At 39.4% G+C, this 21,221-nt stretch overlaps 1 protein-coding gene across 1 annotated transcript; it reads right to left on the bottom strand.

Annotated features, from left to right (window-relative positions):
* Window positions 1-15,075: 15,075 nt before the first annotated feature.
* On the bottom strand, window positions 15,076-17,542 carry LOC103515811. Its single transcript, XM_008480752.3, has 2 exons — window positions 17,114-17,542; window positions 15,076-15,498 (listed from the first exon to the last, which is right to left on the bottom strand). The coding sequence occupies exons 1-2, from the start codon at window positions 17,335-17,337 to the stop codon at window positions 15,132-15,134; spliced, it is 591 nt and encodes a 196-aa protein (XP_008478974.1). The 5' UTR covers window positions 17,338-17,542; the 3' UTR covers window positions 15,076-15,131.
* Between the last annotated feature and the right edge of the window lie 3,679 nt (window positions 17,543-21,221).

Raw genomic sequence — 21,221 nt, 5'->3', positions numbered from 1 at the left:
CTAATGAGCCACACCCCACACACAGCTATCAACTACCTGTCATTCGATTCTAATTAATCCATCATGACCTTGGTTTTGGGTGGTTTATGAAAATGTTTTATTTGAATTTTAGAATGCCCAGAGGATATTTCACATTTGATAGGTCCATTCGATAAAGACTTCAAACGTTTTAGGAGATTCAATATTTTTGGGGGGTTTTGGGTCCATGATCTTCTACGATTTCTATGTTCATCAACTCATCATATTTATGTCAGTGCCTTTTCTGTTGTAGTTTTTGCCACTTTCCATAAATTTGTTCTTTTTTTCTCTCTTCCTTCCTTTTATACGATTTTATTGTTAATTCTTTTATAACATACACGTAGAATATTTTTATTAGTTTTTTTTCTTCTTCTTTTTTTACGCATTGTATGATTCTCATTTCAGATATATATATATTTTTTTTAAAACGAAAGAAGGAAGACAGGAGAAAGCCAGCCGCTCCAAAAACGAACCTTATCTATTGAGTCTACGACCGACAACAGGGTTCTTTCCTTCCTCCCTTCTTTTTGGGTCATTGTCACAATATAGTGACGTCACACAGGATAGGGTGGGGTCCGGGACAATACACCGAAAAACGGGACCCTCACTCACCTATCTGACACCGGAAACCATTGTGACGGAAACCAGAAAGATAATATATTTCTTTGTTCTGATGTCTCCCATAACTTGAATATCATTTTGATATCACAATACAATGATAATATAAGTTATATAAGTTACATGGTACAATAAAGTCATAGTTTTAGATACGTACCTACATACGAGTAGAAGTAATAGTAAATACACACAAAAAGACACCTATAGTGTGTCCAGATCAATGTGACAGCAAAAAAATAGGCATTGTTGCCAAACATGTCACATATGTGCAATGATAGAGAATCTTTAAAAGGGGAAGGTATATTGCACAGTACTTCCTCCGACAGTGAAATAAAGTCAGGTAAGGCGATATCCACCTTACCTGTTCTGGAATCCAACCTCTGAACTTACCTCTGTATTTTAAAAGAGAGAGTTTATCAAAAATAGACCTTTAGATATCACAATACAATGACAATATAAGTTACATGGTACAATAAAGTCATAGTTTTAGATACGTACCTACATACGAGTAGAAGTAATAGTTATACAATGACAATATAAGTTACATGGTAAAAGAGACTCATATTATAGTGTTTAAGATATGTGGATATGAGTAGTATATTATTAATTATGTTTGTATTAGACATCCTAGGTTTTAAAGTTATGAAATAGGTAACTACCAAACTTATTACCTTTATATGATACAAATAGATACACGTTCCGGTTTTGATCTTATCCGACTCGAGTTTCGTCCATCTCCGTGGACTTTTTCAAGTTTTTCCCTTGAAAGTTTCCTTGAAAATTTTTCAAAATTTCAATGAAGTATAATTAGGACTTAAATAACAATGTAGAATATTCAAACATTGGTAGGTACAGACAGACACATACCTTGCTGATAACGTACCTATCAATACTGATGTAATAAGTATAGGTTGGTGTCTAGAACAGGGGTTCCCAAACCTTTTTTTCTTCTACGCGGCCCCTTAACTGTCTTTTATGTGATCATCGCGGGGGTCCTGCAGTCCTTCACGGCCCAATCGGGGGGGCGCGGACCTCAGCTTGGGAATCACTGATCTAAATGATATAGTGATATTCACTTGGATGATAACACGTTCAATATTCACTACATCTGGCATCAACTTCCATCAAGGCGTTGTTTCGATTTGCGGAAACAAACACTCATGAGCAAATAAATCGGGGCCAGTTATCACTGGGCATTCTTGGCAATCATTATTTTCATAATGAAGCCCGTCACACATTGGAACCGCGCAATGCCTCCTGAAAATCCAAAAATGTTAAAATCAACAAACACTCATGAGCAAATAAATCGGGGCCAGTTATCACTGGGCATTCTTGGCAATCATTATTTTCATAATGAAGCCGATGTCGCACGATGCCTCCTGAAAATTCAAAAATATTAAAATGACAGAGACCTCTAAATCGTACGACTTAGGTCTCCTAGAGTGTGAGGGGTCTCTATCAGTTTCTTAGATTTGGATTGTCAGGCGGCATCGCGCGACACCGCGCTACTAAAAGTCGCTTCCACTTTGCGACGTGCCCGTCCATTGTTCCAATTTTTCTGCTCGCAAGTGTGCAAAAACACGGATAATATTATTATCCTATTACACACAAAAAACAAACCTAAAAGTCGCGCATCTACGCTTCCACTTTGCGACGTGCCCGTCCATTGTTCCAATTTTTCTGCTCGCAAGTGTGCAAAAACACGGATTATATTATTATCCTATTACACACAAAAAACAAATATCCTATACACATTCCTAACGTATGAAAAAACAGAAAAAACAACAACCACTCCGTGTTTGGATGATGTCAGGTTTTCCGGTAGGATAGTTTTCAGTTTTCCCAGCATATCGTCAGTATTCATGGCGACAGTGTTGAGTGTGTTACACGGATGGACGAACTTGATATTCCATTACTGCATCGTTGTCATCAAGTGCTACGGTTTTTTCAGATAGTTTTCACCGCTTTTCAGATAGTTTCTACCGTTTTTAAAGGTAGATTTGTAATAGTTTTAAAGCTAGATTTGTGACTGTTTTAAAGCTATATTTGTGACCGTTTTCAAGCTAGATTTGTGACCGTTTTTCAAGCTAGATTTGTGACGATTTTAAAGCTAGATTTGTGACCGTTTTCAAGCTAGATTTGTGACCGTTTTCAAGCTAGATTTGTGACCGTTTTTCAAGCTAGATTTGTGACCATTTTAAAGCTAGATTTGTGAAAAAAACAGCAAAAACAACAACCACTCCGTGTTTGGATGATGTCAGGTTTTCCGGTAGGATAGTTTTCAGTTTTCCCAGCATATCGTCAGTATTCATGGCGACAGTGTTGAGTGTGTTACACGGATGGACGAACTTGATATTCCATTAATGCATCGTTGTCATCAAGTGCTACGGTTTTTTCAGATAGTTTCTACCCCCAGCATATCGTCAGTATTCATGGCGACAGTGTTGAGTGTGTTACACGGATGGACGAACTTGATATTCCATTACTGCATCGTTGTCATCAAGTGCTACGGTTTTTTCAGATAGTTTTCACCGCTTTTCAGATAGTTTCTACCGTTTTTAAAGCTAGATTTGTGACTGTTTAAAGCTAGATTTGTGACCGTTTTCAAGCTAGATTTGTGACCGTTTTCAAGCTAGATTTGTGACCGTTTTTCAAGCTAGATTTGTGACCGTTTTAAAGCTAGATTTGTGACCATTTTAAAGCTAGATTTGTGACCGTTTTCAAGTCACGTTCCGGTTTTGATCTTATCCGACTCGAGTTTCGTCCATCTCCGTGGACTTTTTCAAGTTTTTCCCTTGAAAGTTTCCTTGAAAAAATTTCAAAATTTCAATGAAGTATAATTAGGACTTACATGACAATGTAGAATATTCAAACATTGGTAGGTACAGACAGACACATACCTTGCTGATAACGTACATACCTATCAATACTGTTGTAATAAGTATAGGTAGGTGTCTAGAACAGGGGTTCCCAAACCTTTTTTCTTCTACGCGGCCCCTTAACTGTCTTTTATGTGACCATCGCGGGGGTCCTGCAGTCCTTCACGGCCCAATCGGGGGGGCGCGGACCTCAGCTTGGGAATCACTGATCGAAATGATATAGTGATATTCACTTGGATGATAACACGTTCAATATTCACTACATCTGGCATCAACTTCCATCAAGGCGTTGTTTCGATTTGCGGAAACAAACACTCATGAGCAAATAAATCGGGGCCAGTTATCACTGGGCATTCTTGGCAATCATTATTTTCATAATGAAGCCGATGTCGCATGATGCCTCCTGAAAATTCAAAAATGTTAAAATGACAGAGACCTCTAAATCGTACGACTTAGGTCTCCTAGAGTGTGAGAGGTCTCTATCAGTTTCTTAGATTTGGATTGTCAGGCGGCATCGCGCTACTAAAAGTCGCGCATCTACGCTTCCACTTTGCGACGTGCCCGTCCATTGTTCCAATTTTTCTGCTCGCAAGTGTGCAAAAACACGGATAATATTATTATCCTATTACACACAAAAAACAAATATCCTATACACATTCCTAACGTATGAAAAAACAGAAAAAACAACAACCACTCCGTGTTTGGATGATGTCAGGTTTTCCGGTAGGATAGTTTTCAGTTTTCCCAGCATATCGTCAGTATTCATGGCGACAGTGTTGAGTGTGTTACACGGATGGACGAACTTGATATTCCATTACTGCATCGTTGTCAAGTGCTACGGTTTTTTCAGATAGTTTTCACCGCTTTTCAGATAGTTTCTACTGTTTTTAAAGGTAGATTTGTGATATTTTTAAAGCCAGATTTGTTTTAAAGCTAGATTTGTGACCGTTTTCAAGCTAGATTTGTGACCGTTTTTCAAGCTAGATTTGTGACCGTTTTTCAAGCTAGATTTGTGACCGTTTTTCAAGCTAGATTTGTGACCGTTTTCCAAGCTAGATTTGTGACCGTTTTCCAAGCTAGATTTGTGACCGTTTTCCAAGCTAGATTTGTGCGTTTTCAAGCTAGATTTGTGCCCGTTTTCAAGCTAGATTTGTGCCCGTTTTCAAGCTAGATTTGTGCCCGTTTTCAAGCTAGATTTGTTACCGTTTTCAAGCAAAAATTGTGATATTTTCAGGTCAATTTTTGGTCGAAAGCGCGTAATTAGAACGGATTCTAACCTATTCTCAGTGAAATAAGTTCGTTTGTCCATTTTTGACGCTATTTCATGATGTCCTATCACGTTGACGCTTAAGTGTGACTTAGTCGATTTCCGGAGACATTGTTTGGATTACCCCAACAGGTTAGTCAATCAGTCTATCTACCGAAGTCAACTTTATCCGTCAACTTTTCTATCGAGTTGGAAGTCCATCGACCGGCCGACTCTCTCTCTCTCAGGCTCTTTCTATTCGGCGCGGACAAGGACAGTAATATAATTAATGAAATCTCAACATAACAATACGAAACAGAAACAATTGAAAAGACAATGGGAAAAAAAGAGGAACAATCTTTCTATTCGGCGCGGACAAGGACAGTAATATAATTAATGAAATCTCAACATAACAATACGAAACAGAAACAATTGAAAAGACAATGCGAAAAAAAGAAGAACAATGAGAAGAGAGAGAGAGAGAGAGAGAGGGGGAGAGAGAGAGAGAAAGAAAGAAAGAGAGAGAGAGAGAGAGAGAGGAGATAATAAGAATAAGAATAGGATAGAATAATTACAATAGTTACTGTGTGGTTCAGAAGTCTGGCTGGGGGACTTTGAACAGGGAAGAGACCGACCTGAAATTTCCCTTGCTAAGAAATATCAAAGGTGCGAAGGTTTTTTTTCTTCCAAAACCAAATTTTAGCTCAAAGCAATCACCCTAGGGCTGATTTTATTTCAAGTAGTCCCTCCATCCGCCCCTGGTGGGCGATTGAAAGGGGGCACCTGCCGGCTTTCGCCTCAATTCTCCGTTCATTCCTCCATCCAGTCTAGTTACTTTTTACTTTCTATTAGTAATGTATAGCAGAGCTATGTATAGCAGAGTAAGGAGAAAGTATTGTAATATTCGCAATAGTTCAAAATTAGGAAATGGTTGGATTGGAAACATCCGTTTTGGGGTCCCCTGATGTCAAAAAAGTGATTTCTAGCCCATGGCCTGTACACATGTTGTCTTCTTCTTTTCAAAACGAATCACCCTGTATATTAAGACAATATGGTATGTCGTGATGAGGCACTTTTCTATTTATTCGTTCCCAATTGTCCATCGCTCTAAGTCCAGTCGTTCTCAAAGCTATAGGGTACCTATCCAATTTACCTAAGGTACATTATGTATGTACCTGTACCTCTACCTACCTATGTATGTACCTACGAGGCGAGGGTACCACTTTACCTACGTATGAACCCAGGGGAGAAGAAGGAGAAGGAGGAGGTGGAGAAAAAGGAGGAGAAGAAGGAGAAGGAGGAGGAGGAAGAGGAGGAGGAGGAGGAGGAGGAGGAGGAGGAGGAGGAGGAGGAGAGGAAATCTGATAAATGTTTGATGCTGGTCTGGGTATTCTCCCATTTTTTCAAATATGGTTTTCATTTAGGTACTTGTTTATTTCATTATTACTCGTATAACTCGTACTACGTAGGAGAAACTATGGGGTTTGCAAGTTCCAAGCTTGCAGCATCACTATGCAAGCTTAAAACATCACCATGCAAGCTTGCAACATCACCATGCAAGTTTGAAACATCACCATGCAAGCTTTCAACATCACCATGCAAGTTTGCAACATCACGATGCAAGCTTGAAACACCATAAGCTTAGTTTTGAAGCTACGTGTGAAAATAATACAGAAAAATAAAATAATAATGAGTAAAGAGTTAAATATGTAAATGTAAATACTATAGGAGGTATGTAATCATAGCTATTTGCTACCATTTTCAGTCTAGGAGGGTAAGTTATTTTCGACCAATAGAATTATGGTGGATTTTACCAATGACTTGATGAGAGATTTCACTAATGAGAAAAAGGAGTTCTTAATGACCCAAATGGGAGTTTTTAAAAACTCCTTTTTGGATTATTAAAAACTACTTTTTGGAGGATTAAAAATTCTTACACTAATTAAATCTCTCATTGATTCGTTGTTAAAATCCACCATAAGTATTATCAAACTTTCTTGACTTGGCGGGGCGGAGCGCTACCGCGCTCCTTAATTTTATGATTCTTACACCCGCACTACACCACTGGGGTTATGCAAGACAAAATAATAGACGTTAACATAAAGAAAATATAATAATTTAGGTTTTGATTCAGATAAAATTCACACAGCGAAATATAAAATAATGCACATCACAAAACCAAGAATCTACTCTGCCAAGAACAGCATGATTACAATATTTTAAATTATTCTCGTGAACCTAAGGACTATTACGAGTATAGGATTTATAGTTTATAGGCATCTATCCACGAGTGTATTTTAAGCTATATGAGCAAAATATACACCTTTCAATAAAAAAAATTACATAATCTGTACTCATTGTACTAAAATAGAATATTATGAAGATTATTTTATCTACAGTCGCTCAACCAAAGGGGGTTTTGTTTAGAAACCCTACCCAAATCATAAAATAATACCTAGCCCTGAGTAAATATGTCAAATAATAGTGAAAATAGTAGGAAATTTTGTTTTTTAACTAATAGACCGATCCTTGATGGATGACAAATGGAGTGTGCCTGAAGGCATGTGATGTGTTCCGATCCACTCGACCCCATTAACCAGAAAGGAACCATTCACAAGGGAAATTGCCTTATGGATGGTTCTTTTCTGATCCTGTCCACTTATCAGTCGAGTTTAAGCGCCCAAACGTCACGTTGTCGGTGGAACGCTTGAATTTCGAGAACTTTTTGGTTGAGAAGTCAACCATGTCATCAGCTGACGGAAGATTCAACCATAAACCACACACAAGTATCAGCCGAGCGCAAATAGTCGCGTAACTATCACTATCTTATTAGTAACTCGAGTCTGGTTGGCTGAACTCAGTTAATAGGAAGGTGTGCGTCAAGTTTATGTTTGTTTTTACCGGGATTTACGTAATACACAGATTTGACTATTTTTTTTATTATTATTTTTTATTTTATGGCTTTCTTCTAAGTGGCAGGGTTCTCCTGTCAGAAGTTTCTGAGGGGTTTGATAGAGGATGGAGGAAACTGTAACTGCTAAGGTCTTAGCGTCCCAAAAACGAAAGAAGGAAGACAGGAGAAAGCCAGCCGCTCCAAAAACGAACCTTATCTATTGAGTCTACGACCGACAACAGGATTCTTTCCTTCCTCCCTTCTTTTTGGGTCATTGTCACAATGTAGTGACGTCACACAGGATAGGGTGGGGTCCGGGACAATACACCGAAAAACGGGACCCTCACTCACCTATCTGACACCGGAAACCATTGTGACGGAAACCAGAAAGATAATATATTTCTTTGTTCTGATGTCTCCCATAACTTGAATATCATTTTGATATCACAATACAATGACAATATAAGTTACATGGTACAATAAAGTCATAGTTTTAGATAAGTACCTACATACGAGTAGTAAAGTAGTAATACAATGACAATATAAGTTACATAGTAAAAGAGACTCATATTATAGTGTTTTAGATATGAGTAGTATATTATTAAATATGTTTATATTAGACATCCTAGGTTATAAAGTTATGAAATAGGTAACTACCTGTATTCTTCAAATACCTCGTTCATACTTTCCAATGATCTCTTTAGGTTGAACTCGTCCGGGGCTAGCACTGCAATGTCGTCGGCAAAATAGTGAAAATAGGTAGTTAGGAAATTTTGTTTTTTAACTAATAGACCGATCCTCGAATCCTCGATGCACTCTGACGTGGAGCGACTGAGATATTAGCGAAAAAGAGAAAAGAGTTTGGTCAAGTTTGGGTCTTTTTATAAATTTGTAATTTAATTAAAAGAAAGTAAAAAAAAATATTGTACCAAATACATAAGACCTTGTTTAGACTGCGTTAGTAAAGAAGAGAATAGACTATACCTTGTTTATCCTGCTGGGAGTGCTGGGATAGGAGTGAAAAGTCCCTTTTCCCCAGCAGTCTAACCAAGGTTTCATATACATATTTTGGCATAGTATGGGGAAAAGGGACTTTTCAGTCTCATTCTGGCAGCATAAGCAGGGTATATTCTAAAAAAAAAAATAAGTTTGGTGTGACTTTAATTAATGTAGGCCTCGGCTCTCATGCGTGAGTATCATTCCAAAATCTGCACGTAGAAACGGTCCAACTCCAAAAAATGTCCTTTAGGACACTTTAGGTGATGGATATGTTTGCCAAATTTCATTAAAATAGGACAAACCGTTCGAGATTTATGGTGAAAAAATTAAAAGGTGTTACCGGCATTCTATATAGGCAGGGCCGGATTACCCATAAGGCAGAATGGCAGACTGCCACGGGCCCCGCGCTTTTGGGGGCCCCGCGCTTTGAGGACTTACACTAGATATTATGGGTTTTTTCTAAAAAAAAAAAAAAAAATCGCCTGCGGCGCTGAAAAATTTACTTTTGGTGAGACTGGATTTCTCAAGATTGTGGACCAAAATTTTCAAAAATTTCGCCTGCGGCGCTCTAATTTATTTTGCTCACTTTAGCGTTCAGCTAAAATTAGGATAAGAAAATATCTAGCAAAATTTTCAAAAATTTCGCCTGCAAAAATCCCTGAAGACACACACAAATATAAAATTACATTTTATCACGAGAAGGAGCATGCAGGAGAGAATGGAAGGAAATGAAATAAAGATTCCGAGAGAGGATGAAGAAAATCTACCGCCCCTTCCCTCCGTTCCGTTTTTGGGAGCAATTGTTAAGATTGCAATTACAGCAACAGCGGTAGAAGAAAGGTAACGGAGGGGGTGTTCCCTTGGCTCCCTCGGAGGATATATTACCGAGAAATGAGCTTGAACAATGAGCATGTTGGAAGACACATCACGAAATGATGAAACACACGCAATGGCAGATGACAAAGTGGCGAAGAAAAGCAAAAAGCTCTGTATTATGGGGGTTGAAAGTATGAAATGCAAAAAAGGATAATTTTGCAAATACCATGGTAAAATGACAAGGTATGGTTGTAACTTTACCTTGAGTTATTTGAAGAAATAGAACCATTGGATTTCACAAGGAGGGAAGTTTAGCAGTCTCGACTCTCGACTATCGAGTGTTGGTTTGATGACACTGATGCTACAAACGGAAGTTCAGTTCTGTTAGTTATACATATAGTCATCAAACAGGACTTCCTAAGTTCACTAGCACTACGTATGTCTTCAGGACAATAGCATAGCGCTATTCTCAAGACATCTTATGGCTATAGGCTATATAATAGTCCTATAGATATCTATTGTGCACAATGCACATACTATAAAACAAATATTAAATGGAGTATTGGAGGATAAGCATCCCTCCCCCAGCTCCCAACATCATCTAATTTCCCCTCTTTCTCCTTTCATTATCATATTTTCTCAGTCTCCCCCTTTTTCCTCGTCTCTAATATACAGATACCCTCATACCACTACCGAAAAAAGGTTTTTAGCTGAAGGCGAGAGAGAAATTGCTGCGTACCATATTAATATTATCACGACTATCCTGCTGTATTCAATCCTGAATGATGATCCTTTCCCCTTCCATCATTCGATTGGAAGAGAATGAGAAAGGAAGGAGGAGAAAGAAACGGGAGAGGAGAGCGAAAAGTAGGGATAGAGAGAGAACGAGGTAGGAGGGAAAAAGAAAGAGAGGCGTAATCAGAGAACTGATAGAAGGCATCACAGAATATAGGAAAAAAAGTGAGGAGGAAAAAAAGGTTATAAATATATATGAAGGAAAAGGGGGAATAGATCAGTTGCGCTTACTTGGGTGATGTTTCAAAGTCATAGAGCAGGAAAAATGAGGACTAACGGAATTTTTCTTTTTCTTCTACGACTTCTAGATCCCGAGATAAATCGATTTAAAAAAACACCAGTAAATCGTGAACTTTGATATCACGGCATACGCTACCGTAGGCGATGACGTCACATCAAATGTCCCGAGCAAAGCTCCCTCGCAGGCAACGCATTAATGTGTTGGTGCGCATACGTTTCTGCGCAGTTCTTTCTGCTCCTCCGCTAACGCGCTTACATAGTGGCGCTACCTAACGGATGAACAAAACAACTGCGTAAAGTCTGACGTCACACATATTTGAACTCTTTCATTAGAACGGAAAATAAAAATTGAATTTTCGACTTTTTACAGTTATGACGTCACACATATTTGAACTCTTTCATTAGAACGGAAAATAAAAATTGAATTTTCGACCTTTTACAGTTATTTTTTCACATCTTTGAACTCTTTCATTAGAACGGAAAATGAAAATTGAATTTTCGACCTTTTACAGTTATTTTTTCGGAGTTTTGACCTCAGATTTGGATTTTTCACTAAAAATGAATTTTCGACCTTTTACGGTTATATTTTCGGAGTTTTGACCTCAGATTTGGATTTTTCCCAACTTTTTACATAGGAATCGACCATTTATTTATAATTTTTACCCATTTGCAACTGCTCCATTATTGTCTGGGGCAATCTGTACCGATCTCTACCTACTATCGACTGTATCTGTATCGATAACTATGTGTTGAGCAGGTCAGAAGTTATTTTGGATATCTACCTACAATCTGATTGGTTCCTTCATTTTGGGTTGATGACTCATTGCTGTCACATTGATCTGGATGAACTATAGAGGCTTAGGTGTAGTGACCAAGGGCGAAATTATTGTCTGGGGCAATCTGTACCGATCTCTACCTACTATCGACTGTATGGATGACTAATGACTATGTATTGAGCAGGTCAGAAGTTATGTTGGATATCTGAGGAACTTCTTAGTCCATACTACTCGTCTCATAAGAGGACACACTCTACTCACTCTATTGATTCTATGGACACCAAATCACCAAACCAACTATTTGACATTGGGATATTTTGGTGTGTTCAATGGCAGAGCCAATGTCACTGTTAACATCTACATAATAGTCGTATGTACATAGTCAACATCTAAATCAATGTCCCTAGGGGCCACACCAGTGTGACTATGTTTAGGATGACATTATTATTATTTTTTTTTTAAATTTGCATATGTGTACCAGTTATCGTTTCTTCTTCTTCTTCTTCTTCTTCTTCTTCTTCTTCTTCTTCTTCTTCTTCTTCTTCTTCCTTCAAATTCTTAGCTTCCATTTGGAGTTCGTGCCAAGAAGACGACAAAATTCTCAGACCAAAAATAATCTTGCTGGTGTGCCCTTTAAATTTACTTATTAATAAATTTGTTCTCGGAACGGCTGACTTTCTCCTATCCTGTCTTTTCTCTTTGCTTTCGGGACTTTAGCAGTTACTCCTACTATAGCAGAGGTTCCCAATCTGTGGTACCCGTACCACTAGTGGTACGCGGAAGCACTTCTGGTGGTACGCGAAGAGATTTGAAAAACCCATTTTTAGGATTTGTCTCGTAAATGCGAAAAACAAATCTGGCAACCCTAGTTGGGAGAGAGACCAAAAATCTACAATCAGTGCACCAAAAAATTGTGACAACGTACTATGATTAACACAAAAAATTTGCCCGCGGCGCTATAATTTCTTTATTTAACCCCCAAATGCTACTCTTTCTATCAAACCTCTTGAATAAACTTCATCAGTAAATGACGCTTTCTAAAACAGCGTTTACAGTTTGGTCGGGCGAGGCGATACATACGTGTACTATTTGGTCTAGTAGAACCTTTATTTGTGGATATCTCTTATGGCCGATCTTACCAGAGTTAACACAGTGTCAAGGGTTTTCTTTTGGCGTCACCCATTTGATTTTTACACAGGACAGTATTTCCTGAACACTGGATTAACTGAAACTGAAAATTCTCTGTGGTAAGGTCGGGCATTGCAGTGCAATAGTCGTAAAGAAAATGGACGTGACCCACAAGGGACCAAGAAGAGAACGCCTTAACATAATAAAAAGGTCAGGCATTCGAGCTTCGATCTGGATGAGGATCTGTTAGGAGAGAGACATTTCATGGCCAGAGCCAGAGGAACAATCGATAAAGTTACTTCTAAAACAGCCATCCTATTTGATAGATTTGGTGAAACAAGGCATTGAAGCATTCAGAATCAACAAAAAAGCCGTCTGTGTAATACAATTTCCAGCAAGAAGCTGGAAACCGTAGAGACTTTTAAAGTCCACGACAGAAGCTGGAAATTTTAGAGACTTTAAAGGTCACGACAGTGTTCAGGCAGCCCAAACAAAATCAACACTCAACCAATCAATCACCCAATTCACCCAAACTGGATTGCATAAATCAGACCGAGTAGCCAGATACACCCAATCCATCAGAATCTGATCACATTCAAGTTTCCAACGATCAGGTTTCCAACATTCAAGTATCCAACAAGGTTTCAAATGCCAACTAGACGATTGCTCAAATGATATCGAATATGTCGATGTAGCTGTAACAAAAGAACCATTTACTCGGAATGACATAATCTCATCTGGAGATCCAGTAAAAAAGATCCCCAAGTGATTTCCAGGGCCGTTGACGGGGGGGGGGGGGGATCTCCCATTTGCTACAGACCCGGGCTACTCTTCAGGAAGGCCCTGAACCAGCGGTTTTTTTTTTTTTTTTTTCGCAAGGAGGAGCCTATATTATATAACAAAGTTATATACTTACCTAACTTGATTCTGAATGCTTCAATGTATTGTTAAAATCAGCACCAGGACCGAACTTAGGTTGTAAACTACCCTGACTGATTTTGTAATTGTAACCTAATCGACGACTTTAGAATACTTGAATCGGCCAGGTATAAAAAAGATAAGACCCAGTGCCCTACAACTTATCGCTCATCAATAAGTTCATAATCAAGGATCTGGGTTAATTAAGTGAATCGCGAAAAGAGTTTTGTTGCAAAGAGGTTTGTAGCCAAAGAGATAACAAGTTTAATGATCATTGCGATTTGTGTCGATTTGTGATAGTTATTGCACTGAATTTTGAATTTGAATTGAATGTTCTTATATATTTTTTCATAATAGAGAGAGAGAGAGAAATGGTGACAGGGTGCCACAAGTTTAGGGGGGAAGAACTCTATTTTTGGGTTACTTCCCCTGATTTAGGCTGTTGGAATGCTATAAGCTATATTATAGTGTCGAGCTTCCCGATATAGAGTTGAATATTAGGGTGCCGGAACCCAGTCACCCGATTGGGCTGCCGGCACCCTAGCCTTTCTCAGTGTATCAGGTAGACCTGATCAGGTGTACCCATAGGACCCGCGTCCACCATAGGACCCGCGTCCACCATAGGACCCGTGTCCTCCATGTTCAGGGCATAAGCCCCAGACGGTCTCCAACCACCCCTTACAACCGTCCCAATCCTCCGAGATGGCCCCATGGCCACCGATCGCTGGTATTCGTGAGGCACCCCGCGGTCCTATACCATACGTGGCGTCCCTCGACCCACGACTATGTGGCACACCTCTGTCCACGACGGCTCAGGCCCGCCCAATCAGTCTATTTGACTTTGAATATCTCGCCTGTGGCGACAGGTGCCACAAGTTTAGGGGGGAAGAACTCTATTTTTGGGTTACTTCCCCTGATTTAGGCTGTTGGAATCCTAAATATCCCATTTATCCTGTTCTATTCTAGTTATAGTAAGTTGATCTTGTACTTTCCGTACTCCCAACCTTGGTGGTGTAGTGGTTAGCACGTTCGACTTTGAATGTGGAGGTTGCTGGTTTAAGTCCAAGTTGTCATAGAATTGAGCGTAGTGTATTAAACGAGGCACGACATTTGTAACAAAAACGAGGCACAACATTTGTGACAACTGTGACAAGCATTTATGCTTGACATTAACACAATTCCTCTTTTTTGTTTTTTCCTACTTTCCCTACTCATGATTTTTAAAACCATCGAGAATATCCTCTAGGTAAATATTATTGATGATATATTCAGTCCTTACCCGTTGGAGTGACCCCCTGAACTTATTTGGCTTTTAGCATTTAGCCTATGCATTAGTATTCAACCAACTCTTGAGTGCATTGCCTCAGGATTTAGAAAGATGTTTATAGTGCAGAATTGCAGATGTCCAAAACTTTACGACCTTTACGGGTTAGTTTCTGAACATTATTGTGCCTGATTTTGACATTTTCCTCAGAAAACAAAGTATACCCAGTACATGTTAAAGGTTACACACTTGAGATTGAGACTTTAGAAAGATTAGGATTTAAAGGTTACAACAAGTATTCTTTCATTTGTAAAATCTTGCTTAGTCCCTAATTCCTCATCCTTATAATAGATATTTCGTCCAGACTTCCTTGTTCGTTTGTTGTTTCCTAATTCATCATTTTAAAGCTGTGTCCACACGTAGTCGACGGCCGTCGATGGATGTCGATCGATGGTCGTCAATTATGTGTGGATATAGCTCTATACTCGTACTTTCTTTCAGAATTGTTTTTACTCAAATTTCAACTCAGTTCTTCCTCTTATTACCAAAAATTTCTTTTAGATCTCTTCTTTTGTGTATAATTTGTTTTCACTCTCCTGTTCCTTATATTGCTTTCCTCAACCATGCTCCGTCTCCGAATGCTTTCTTTCAGCTTCAGATTCTCTTTAATGAGAGCATGTTGCGCGTCCCGAAGCCCTTGAATTTCGGCTTTGATTTTACACGTTTCGTCGTGGTAGTTGGTGAGCAGGTCATCCTTGTTCTTGATCAGACCTTGGTTGAGTGCCTGGTTGATCTTGTGGGCGTCTTCCAGTTTTTCTTTCAGCCGTTCGTTCTCCTCTTCCAGATGGGCACAGGTTGGCTCCAAGCTTTTCAGATCGCCAAAGCTTTTCAGTTCGCCAGTTTGCTCGCTGCAGGAAATTTGTTTAGATATTAGTGCTTTATTTAGACTGTCGCATTAGGACATGTAGTCCCTTTATCTCAACAGTTTAATATTGCACCACTGTTTACATCAAGTTACCTACTTAGCTTGGTTGGTAGCGCGTCTGCCTTGTAAGCGCTAGGCCGCAGATTCCCGCCCGTGGCGGACTTCATCCTGATGGGATGATGTTTGTTCTCGGAACGGCTGGCTTTCTTCTATCCTGTCTTCCTTCTCTCTTCAATTTCGGGACGATAAGACCTTAGCAGTTACAGTTCCCAAAAAAGTAGGCAGTCCAGCTACGGATCTTATATAAACACCATTGGCATCGAGTAAAATTCCAGTGTTGTTGCGTCAGTTTCAATTAGATTTATAGCTTGTTGCTATTCAAAGGTGCCAGTGAACTGGAATGTTACTAGACGCCAGTCATGCCAATGATGCCGTTTATTTCATTCCTTAATTCCCAGCCGTTTCTGAGATATAAGCGTGGTTCGCAAATCACGAACCACCCTGTATATGGAAACACCTTAAGGGAACACATTGAATAAATTGAATTTTGCCGAGTATCATCATCAAAACCGGACAGACAAACCGTTCGAAAGTTATGGGTGAAACAAATATGGGTAAAAAGTATTTTTATTCGAGTTAAAGCTCAGACCTCCCGTCGCTCGGACAATTACACAATTATGCATCTTATCCATGAACCCAGCTAGTTATACACAATTTAGCAATACATAATTGCTTGGGAAGCATGGCAATACTTGGTGGTCATTGATAGTATAGTAGGTGATCATTAGAGATCATTTTCATTTTCAATTACCCACCACCGCCATAATTGAAGTATTTGCAAATCAGACCATGTATATCAACGGCCTTCTTCTGAGTACTTGTTGAGAAATACGAGTACTAATCGACCCCATGTCTATAGAGTCTCATGTGAAAAATGTAGGTACTGTAAAAATATTCTTCTGAGTACTTGTTGAGAAATACGAGTACTAATCGACCCCATGTCTATAGAGTCTCATGTGAAAAATGTAGGTACTGTAAAAATGTAGATTACTGTTAAAAGGAACTGTGGATTTCTGCGCTGAAAAGCGTCCGAAAATGGACCGCTGTAAAGTGACTCGCAGTCATGCCACTGGTTATTATAAGAGGCCAGTAGCTGGTATGCCTTCTGGCCTTGCGTAATCCAGTCATAAGAATGTTTTGACTGTACATGACTATAGCGTCGTGACCTGAACTATACGGAGAATCGGGCTTGAGTATATTTTTACAGGAGTGTTACCTGTATCAAAGACTCCAAAGTGAAAATCTCAAAAATCTAAAATCATCATGATCTATTTGTGGTGAAGCTGAGGAGCAATTTGTGTGGATATCACAGCATTACTAAGAGCCTCCTTTACTATTTTTGACATACCTATAATTTTTCTTTTTACTCTGGTAATGCCGCCACTGGTCGCTACTCGATTAAAGTAGCTACTCAATTGTCCTCACGAGACTGAGTGCAGCCCAAAATCCAAGCACAGAGCCGAAAAAACTTCGACCCCGCCGGGAATTGAACCTGGGACCTTCGGAGTGCAAGCCTGATAACCACTCGGCCAACTTACCCAAGCTGTTTTTGCAACGCCTCGACTATCTCCCGTTGCTTTTGCCGTTTGTAGTCGATTTCCCGCACGGCCTGTTTGACATTTGCGCAGCAGCCCTGGAGAGTGTCCGCCTGCGCCACCCGTTTGGCTAGCTTCTTGGTGAGTTGTTTGTATTCGGCGCGCAGAGCGTTGCGTTCTTCGATCCTGCTCTGGAGTTCCTTGCGCAGCGGGGCAAAGTCAGCCATGATCTTAGAGTGCGCGCTGAGAACTTTCCAATACCCGTCCAAGTGGCCTTTTGTTGGTACCCGTGAAAGAGGCCTTTTTATGGGTCACTTTTTTGTGGTCTTCCTTTACGACTTGCTTATCATGGAGTTCGCATCAAATCGACTGAGAATTTTCCAATCTTCCTGAGGTACCGTTGAATTAGGGCTTTTCTGGTATTTTTGTCCTTTATATGACTTGCTGATCATAGAGTCCGCATCGAATAGACTGGTTGTTGCTGACTTACTTTCCAATGTTGCTGACTTACCGTCAAAATTAGCTTTCTATCTAGGGCCACTTTTTTTTTGTTGGTCTTCCTTTACGACTTGCTTATCATTGAGTTCAAATTAAATCGTCTGAGAACTTTCCAATTTTGTTGTTACCCATCAAAATGGACTGTTTTGGGCCACGTTAGTTGATCTCATTCTGTTTTGAGGGTTACTGATGAGATTCCGAAAGTTCAATGTCTCACCACTGAAACTATAGCGTCAGGTGAAAGCCTTATGGAGAGTTTTTTTGTTGACTGTTTGTCACTGTTGATTTCAAGAGATAAAATTTGGAGAGGAGTGCCACAGTCGGGCCAGTGATTTTTTTTCCAAGTTTACTTTTTTTGTGTTGGCTTAATGATTTCTAGGTTTAGGTTACTTTCGGTCAAAAGATGAGACACTTGAAAAACATCGGTAATCTAGAAGAGGCTAAAAAATTTATAGCTTGGCGCTCCACACACGACTTGTAACCCTGAAGAACGAGAAGAGAAAGGAGACAAACAGAAGGAAATTGTTAGAATAGAAGAAAGAAGAAGAGTGTGAAAAATTGAATGGAGAGAGAGAGAGAGACCAGAGAGGGAGAGAGAGAATGGAAGCAATCATATCAAGATGACTATGAAAAAGAGGAAGAAAAAAAAAACATTTAGATACGCAAGAAAATAAGGAAAGAAAAAGATTGAATGAAGAAATAAAGTGAGAGAAAAAATAAAGGAAAAATAGAGAGAGAGAGAGGAGAGAGAAAGAGAGAGGAGAGAGAGAGATAGAGAGAGAGAAAGAGATAGAGAGAGAGGAGAGAGAGATAGAGATAGAGATAGAGAGAGCGAGAGAGAGAGAGAGAAAGAGAGAGAGAGGAGAGAGAGAGAGATGAGATGAGACGATGTGTGAGATATAAACTAGATAAGTAGACAAATAGGTAAGATATACCTATAGAAAACAGACAACAACACCAACACCAACAACAAAGCCCCCCTGTGGACGCCCCTGATGGTGAGATTAGCAAAGACTCATAATGATGGCCCCGGGCGAGGCGCAAAGTTAAACAAAGTCCAGAAATACGCCCAGACAAGAGGAGTCCCGAAACGCAAACATCCGTCAAGTTTGTTCCTTCTTTTGGGGAGGAAAGAGATTCTTTCTCTTGGGGAAAAGGGGATTCCCTCTTTTGGGTGAAAAGGGATTCCTCTTTTGAGGAAAAAGGAAAGGGATTCCCTTCTTTTGGAAGAGAAGGAAGGGACGAAGGGTTTCCTGAAAATCCTGATGTCGAACTTTATAGTCCTGCTCGAATTTCAGGACGCATTGGGAAACAGAGAGCCCACCTTCCCTTTCCGTTGGTCTTTAGAGTTGGACGGTGGGAAAACTTTCTTCTTCCCTTTATTTGAATAGAAAAAGAAAAAAAGAAGAAGAAGAAGAAGAAGAAGAAGAAGAAGAAGAAGAAGAAAAAAACATCGTCTGGCAGAAATAATGGAACAGAATTGAATATACCTTGGTTATTCTGCCAGCCAGAATGAGACTGAAAAGTCCCTTTACTCTCGCAGTCTAAACACGATTCCCACCCTAAACACGAAATTCGTTACGAAAGTCCGTAGAAGTTGCAGGTTTTCGCTAGGGGAAACCTACAATTTCCTAACCGTTGTTACAGGAGCGAGACTCTTATTATGCAGGTGAACTATGATACTGCGAAAAACTCCCCTGAATCCAACAAAGTTCTCCCCGGCCTACCTCAACAAACAAAAGACTTTTCGCTCTAATCAAACCAAGGATACATGGAGAACCGTGAAAAAAACCCCTGAATCACCCCTTGGAAGCATCCGCTCTGCCTTGGTGGAATGGAGTCAAAATCACCCCTAAATGGAATTTGGCTGAAATTGGTAGATAACCTTATTTCTATTCTTCTACCTATAAAAAGTGATCAAATTGTAGAAAGTGAATTATTTCATTGAAGGAAACTTTCTATAGGGAGTATTGGAAACTAGCCTTATCTGTGCCTCTGAGTCTGCTCGGAGTGTTCTGAGCATTCGTATCTTCGTACGGAAATTTAAAAGCTTTCCCTTCGGAGGATGATCATCTAAATATTCTAAAAGAAAAAAATCTAATAATGAAATGAACACTTCAGACCGACTTTCTTGAAGACTGTTTTGGATTTTACTCGTTAATTTTAATTCATTTAACCCTTTGATCTTTTTGTCCGTTTCCGGATTGTGGTGATCACAAAACACGACGAGGGGTTAAACTCATGTTGGTATTATAGTTCCATATTAAAAACGTTTTTCTTTTCAAATTGTTACGAGCAAGGAGAAAGAGGGGAGGGAGGGAGAGAGCCATGCAACTATTAAAAACTTTCGGAGTTTAGGATTTTCATAATAAAAATCGAGGTTAAAAATATATTAAAACCGGGGGTTTAGAGTATATTATATTCACTCTTTCAGATAGGGGAAAACTTTAACTTCAAGTATTAGGTTCATAACTGGATTACGGTATATTTATAAGTTCCCATATATAAGAAAGTTGATGTTGGGTGTGTGGAAAATTAAACTTTATAGAGATTTGGGTTGAAAATAAAATAAAAACCTTGAGTAAGGAATGAAAGGTGGTGCACTTATTTACTGCTCAAGTCGTGGGGTAAAATACTTGCATGATTGGCTAAATGCTCACTAGTTGAGCACGAATCATCGAATCAATCACTCGAAATTCTGGAACTAATGGCACCTCATTCATGTGAAACGCTAATTGAGAAGCTCAACCCATAATTGAGAAGATACCCATAATTATTGAGAAGCCTAACCCAACATGAATGGACAACGAAAGTTTTCCTTCCTCTCTATCGGATTTGTTCCCCTAGATACCCGTACTACACCTTTTTATTGTCTGGCTAGGGGACGTTAAACAGAGAGTAGACTAGCATCTGGCTGTGGGAATATAAACAGGGAGAAGAACAGTTAACCCTAACCAGCCTAGCTAGCGGGTAGTTCTTCAAAGGGTTCTCTCTGCTTTAAAGAACAAGCACAAGTTCTGCGTTGACGATGGTTGACTGCGGTTCAGGACGAGCCAATTAAACATGGCTAGAGACCATCACACCAGTGTATGGCAGAAAAAGTTCAAAAAAGTTCTTCTTTATTCTGCCATCACCATTCGGCTACAGCTGAAGCCGCTACAACAGCACGAACAAGAACAACAACAGGAACACCATCACAACGGAGTATGGCAGAAAAAGTTCAAAAAAGTTCTTCTTTATTCTGCCATCACCATTCGGCTACAGCTGAAGCCGCTACAACAGCATGAACAAGAACAACAACAGCAACACCATCAACAACAACCTACTATAGATGTTTAAAGCTCCCCTTTTTGAAAATCTCGCGATTTGATGGTACACAGTCGTTATATTAGCGGCTAGATAAGAAAGCCACCTTTGGAAAGCGATGCTGGGAGAAAAAATTGGATACCTACCTACTCCCTATGTCTAATTGAAGTAGACATTGTAAATTCTGACCGAATATGGCTAGATTTTCACTTCAGATAGGTATTTCAGGTACCTTTATCTTAGCTGTTACGTTTATCTTAGCTAAATACTTAACTTTATCTTATCTGAATAGTTATCTTTATCTCAG

This window comes from Diaphorina citri, unplaced genomic scaffold (genome assembly GCF_000475195.1).
Source record: "Diaphorina citri unplaced genomic scaffold, Diaci psyllid genome assembly version 1.1 scaffold1419, whole genome shotgun sequence".
NCBI lineage: Eukaryota > Metazoa > Arthropoda > Insecta > Hemiptera > Psyllidae > Diaphorina > Diaphorina citri.
Note: the sequence above shows the minus strand (reverse complement) of the source record. Positions and strands in the feature narration are given on the sequence as shown.

Excerpts from the sequence above, each read along its gene's own strand:
- LOC103515811 (XM_008480752.3), bottom strand. The coding sequence starts at position 17,337 with ATGGCTGACTTTGCCCCGCTGCGCAAGGAACTCCAGAGCAGGATCGAA. Across the intron at positions 15,499-17,113 it reads GCGTTGCAAAAACAGCTTGG|CGAGCAAACTGGCGAACTGA; the intron begins GTAAGTTGGCCG and ends AATTTCCTGCAG.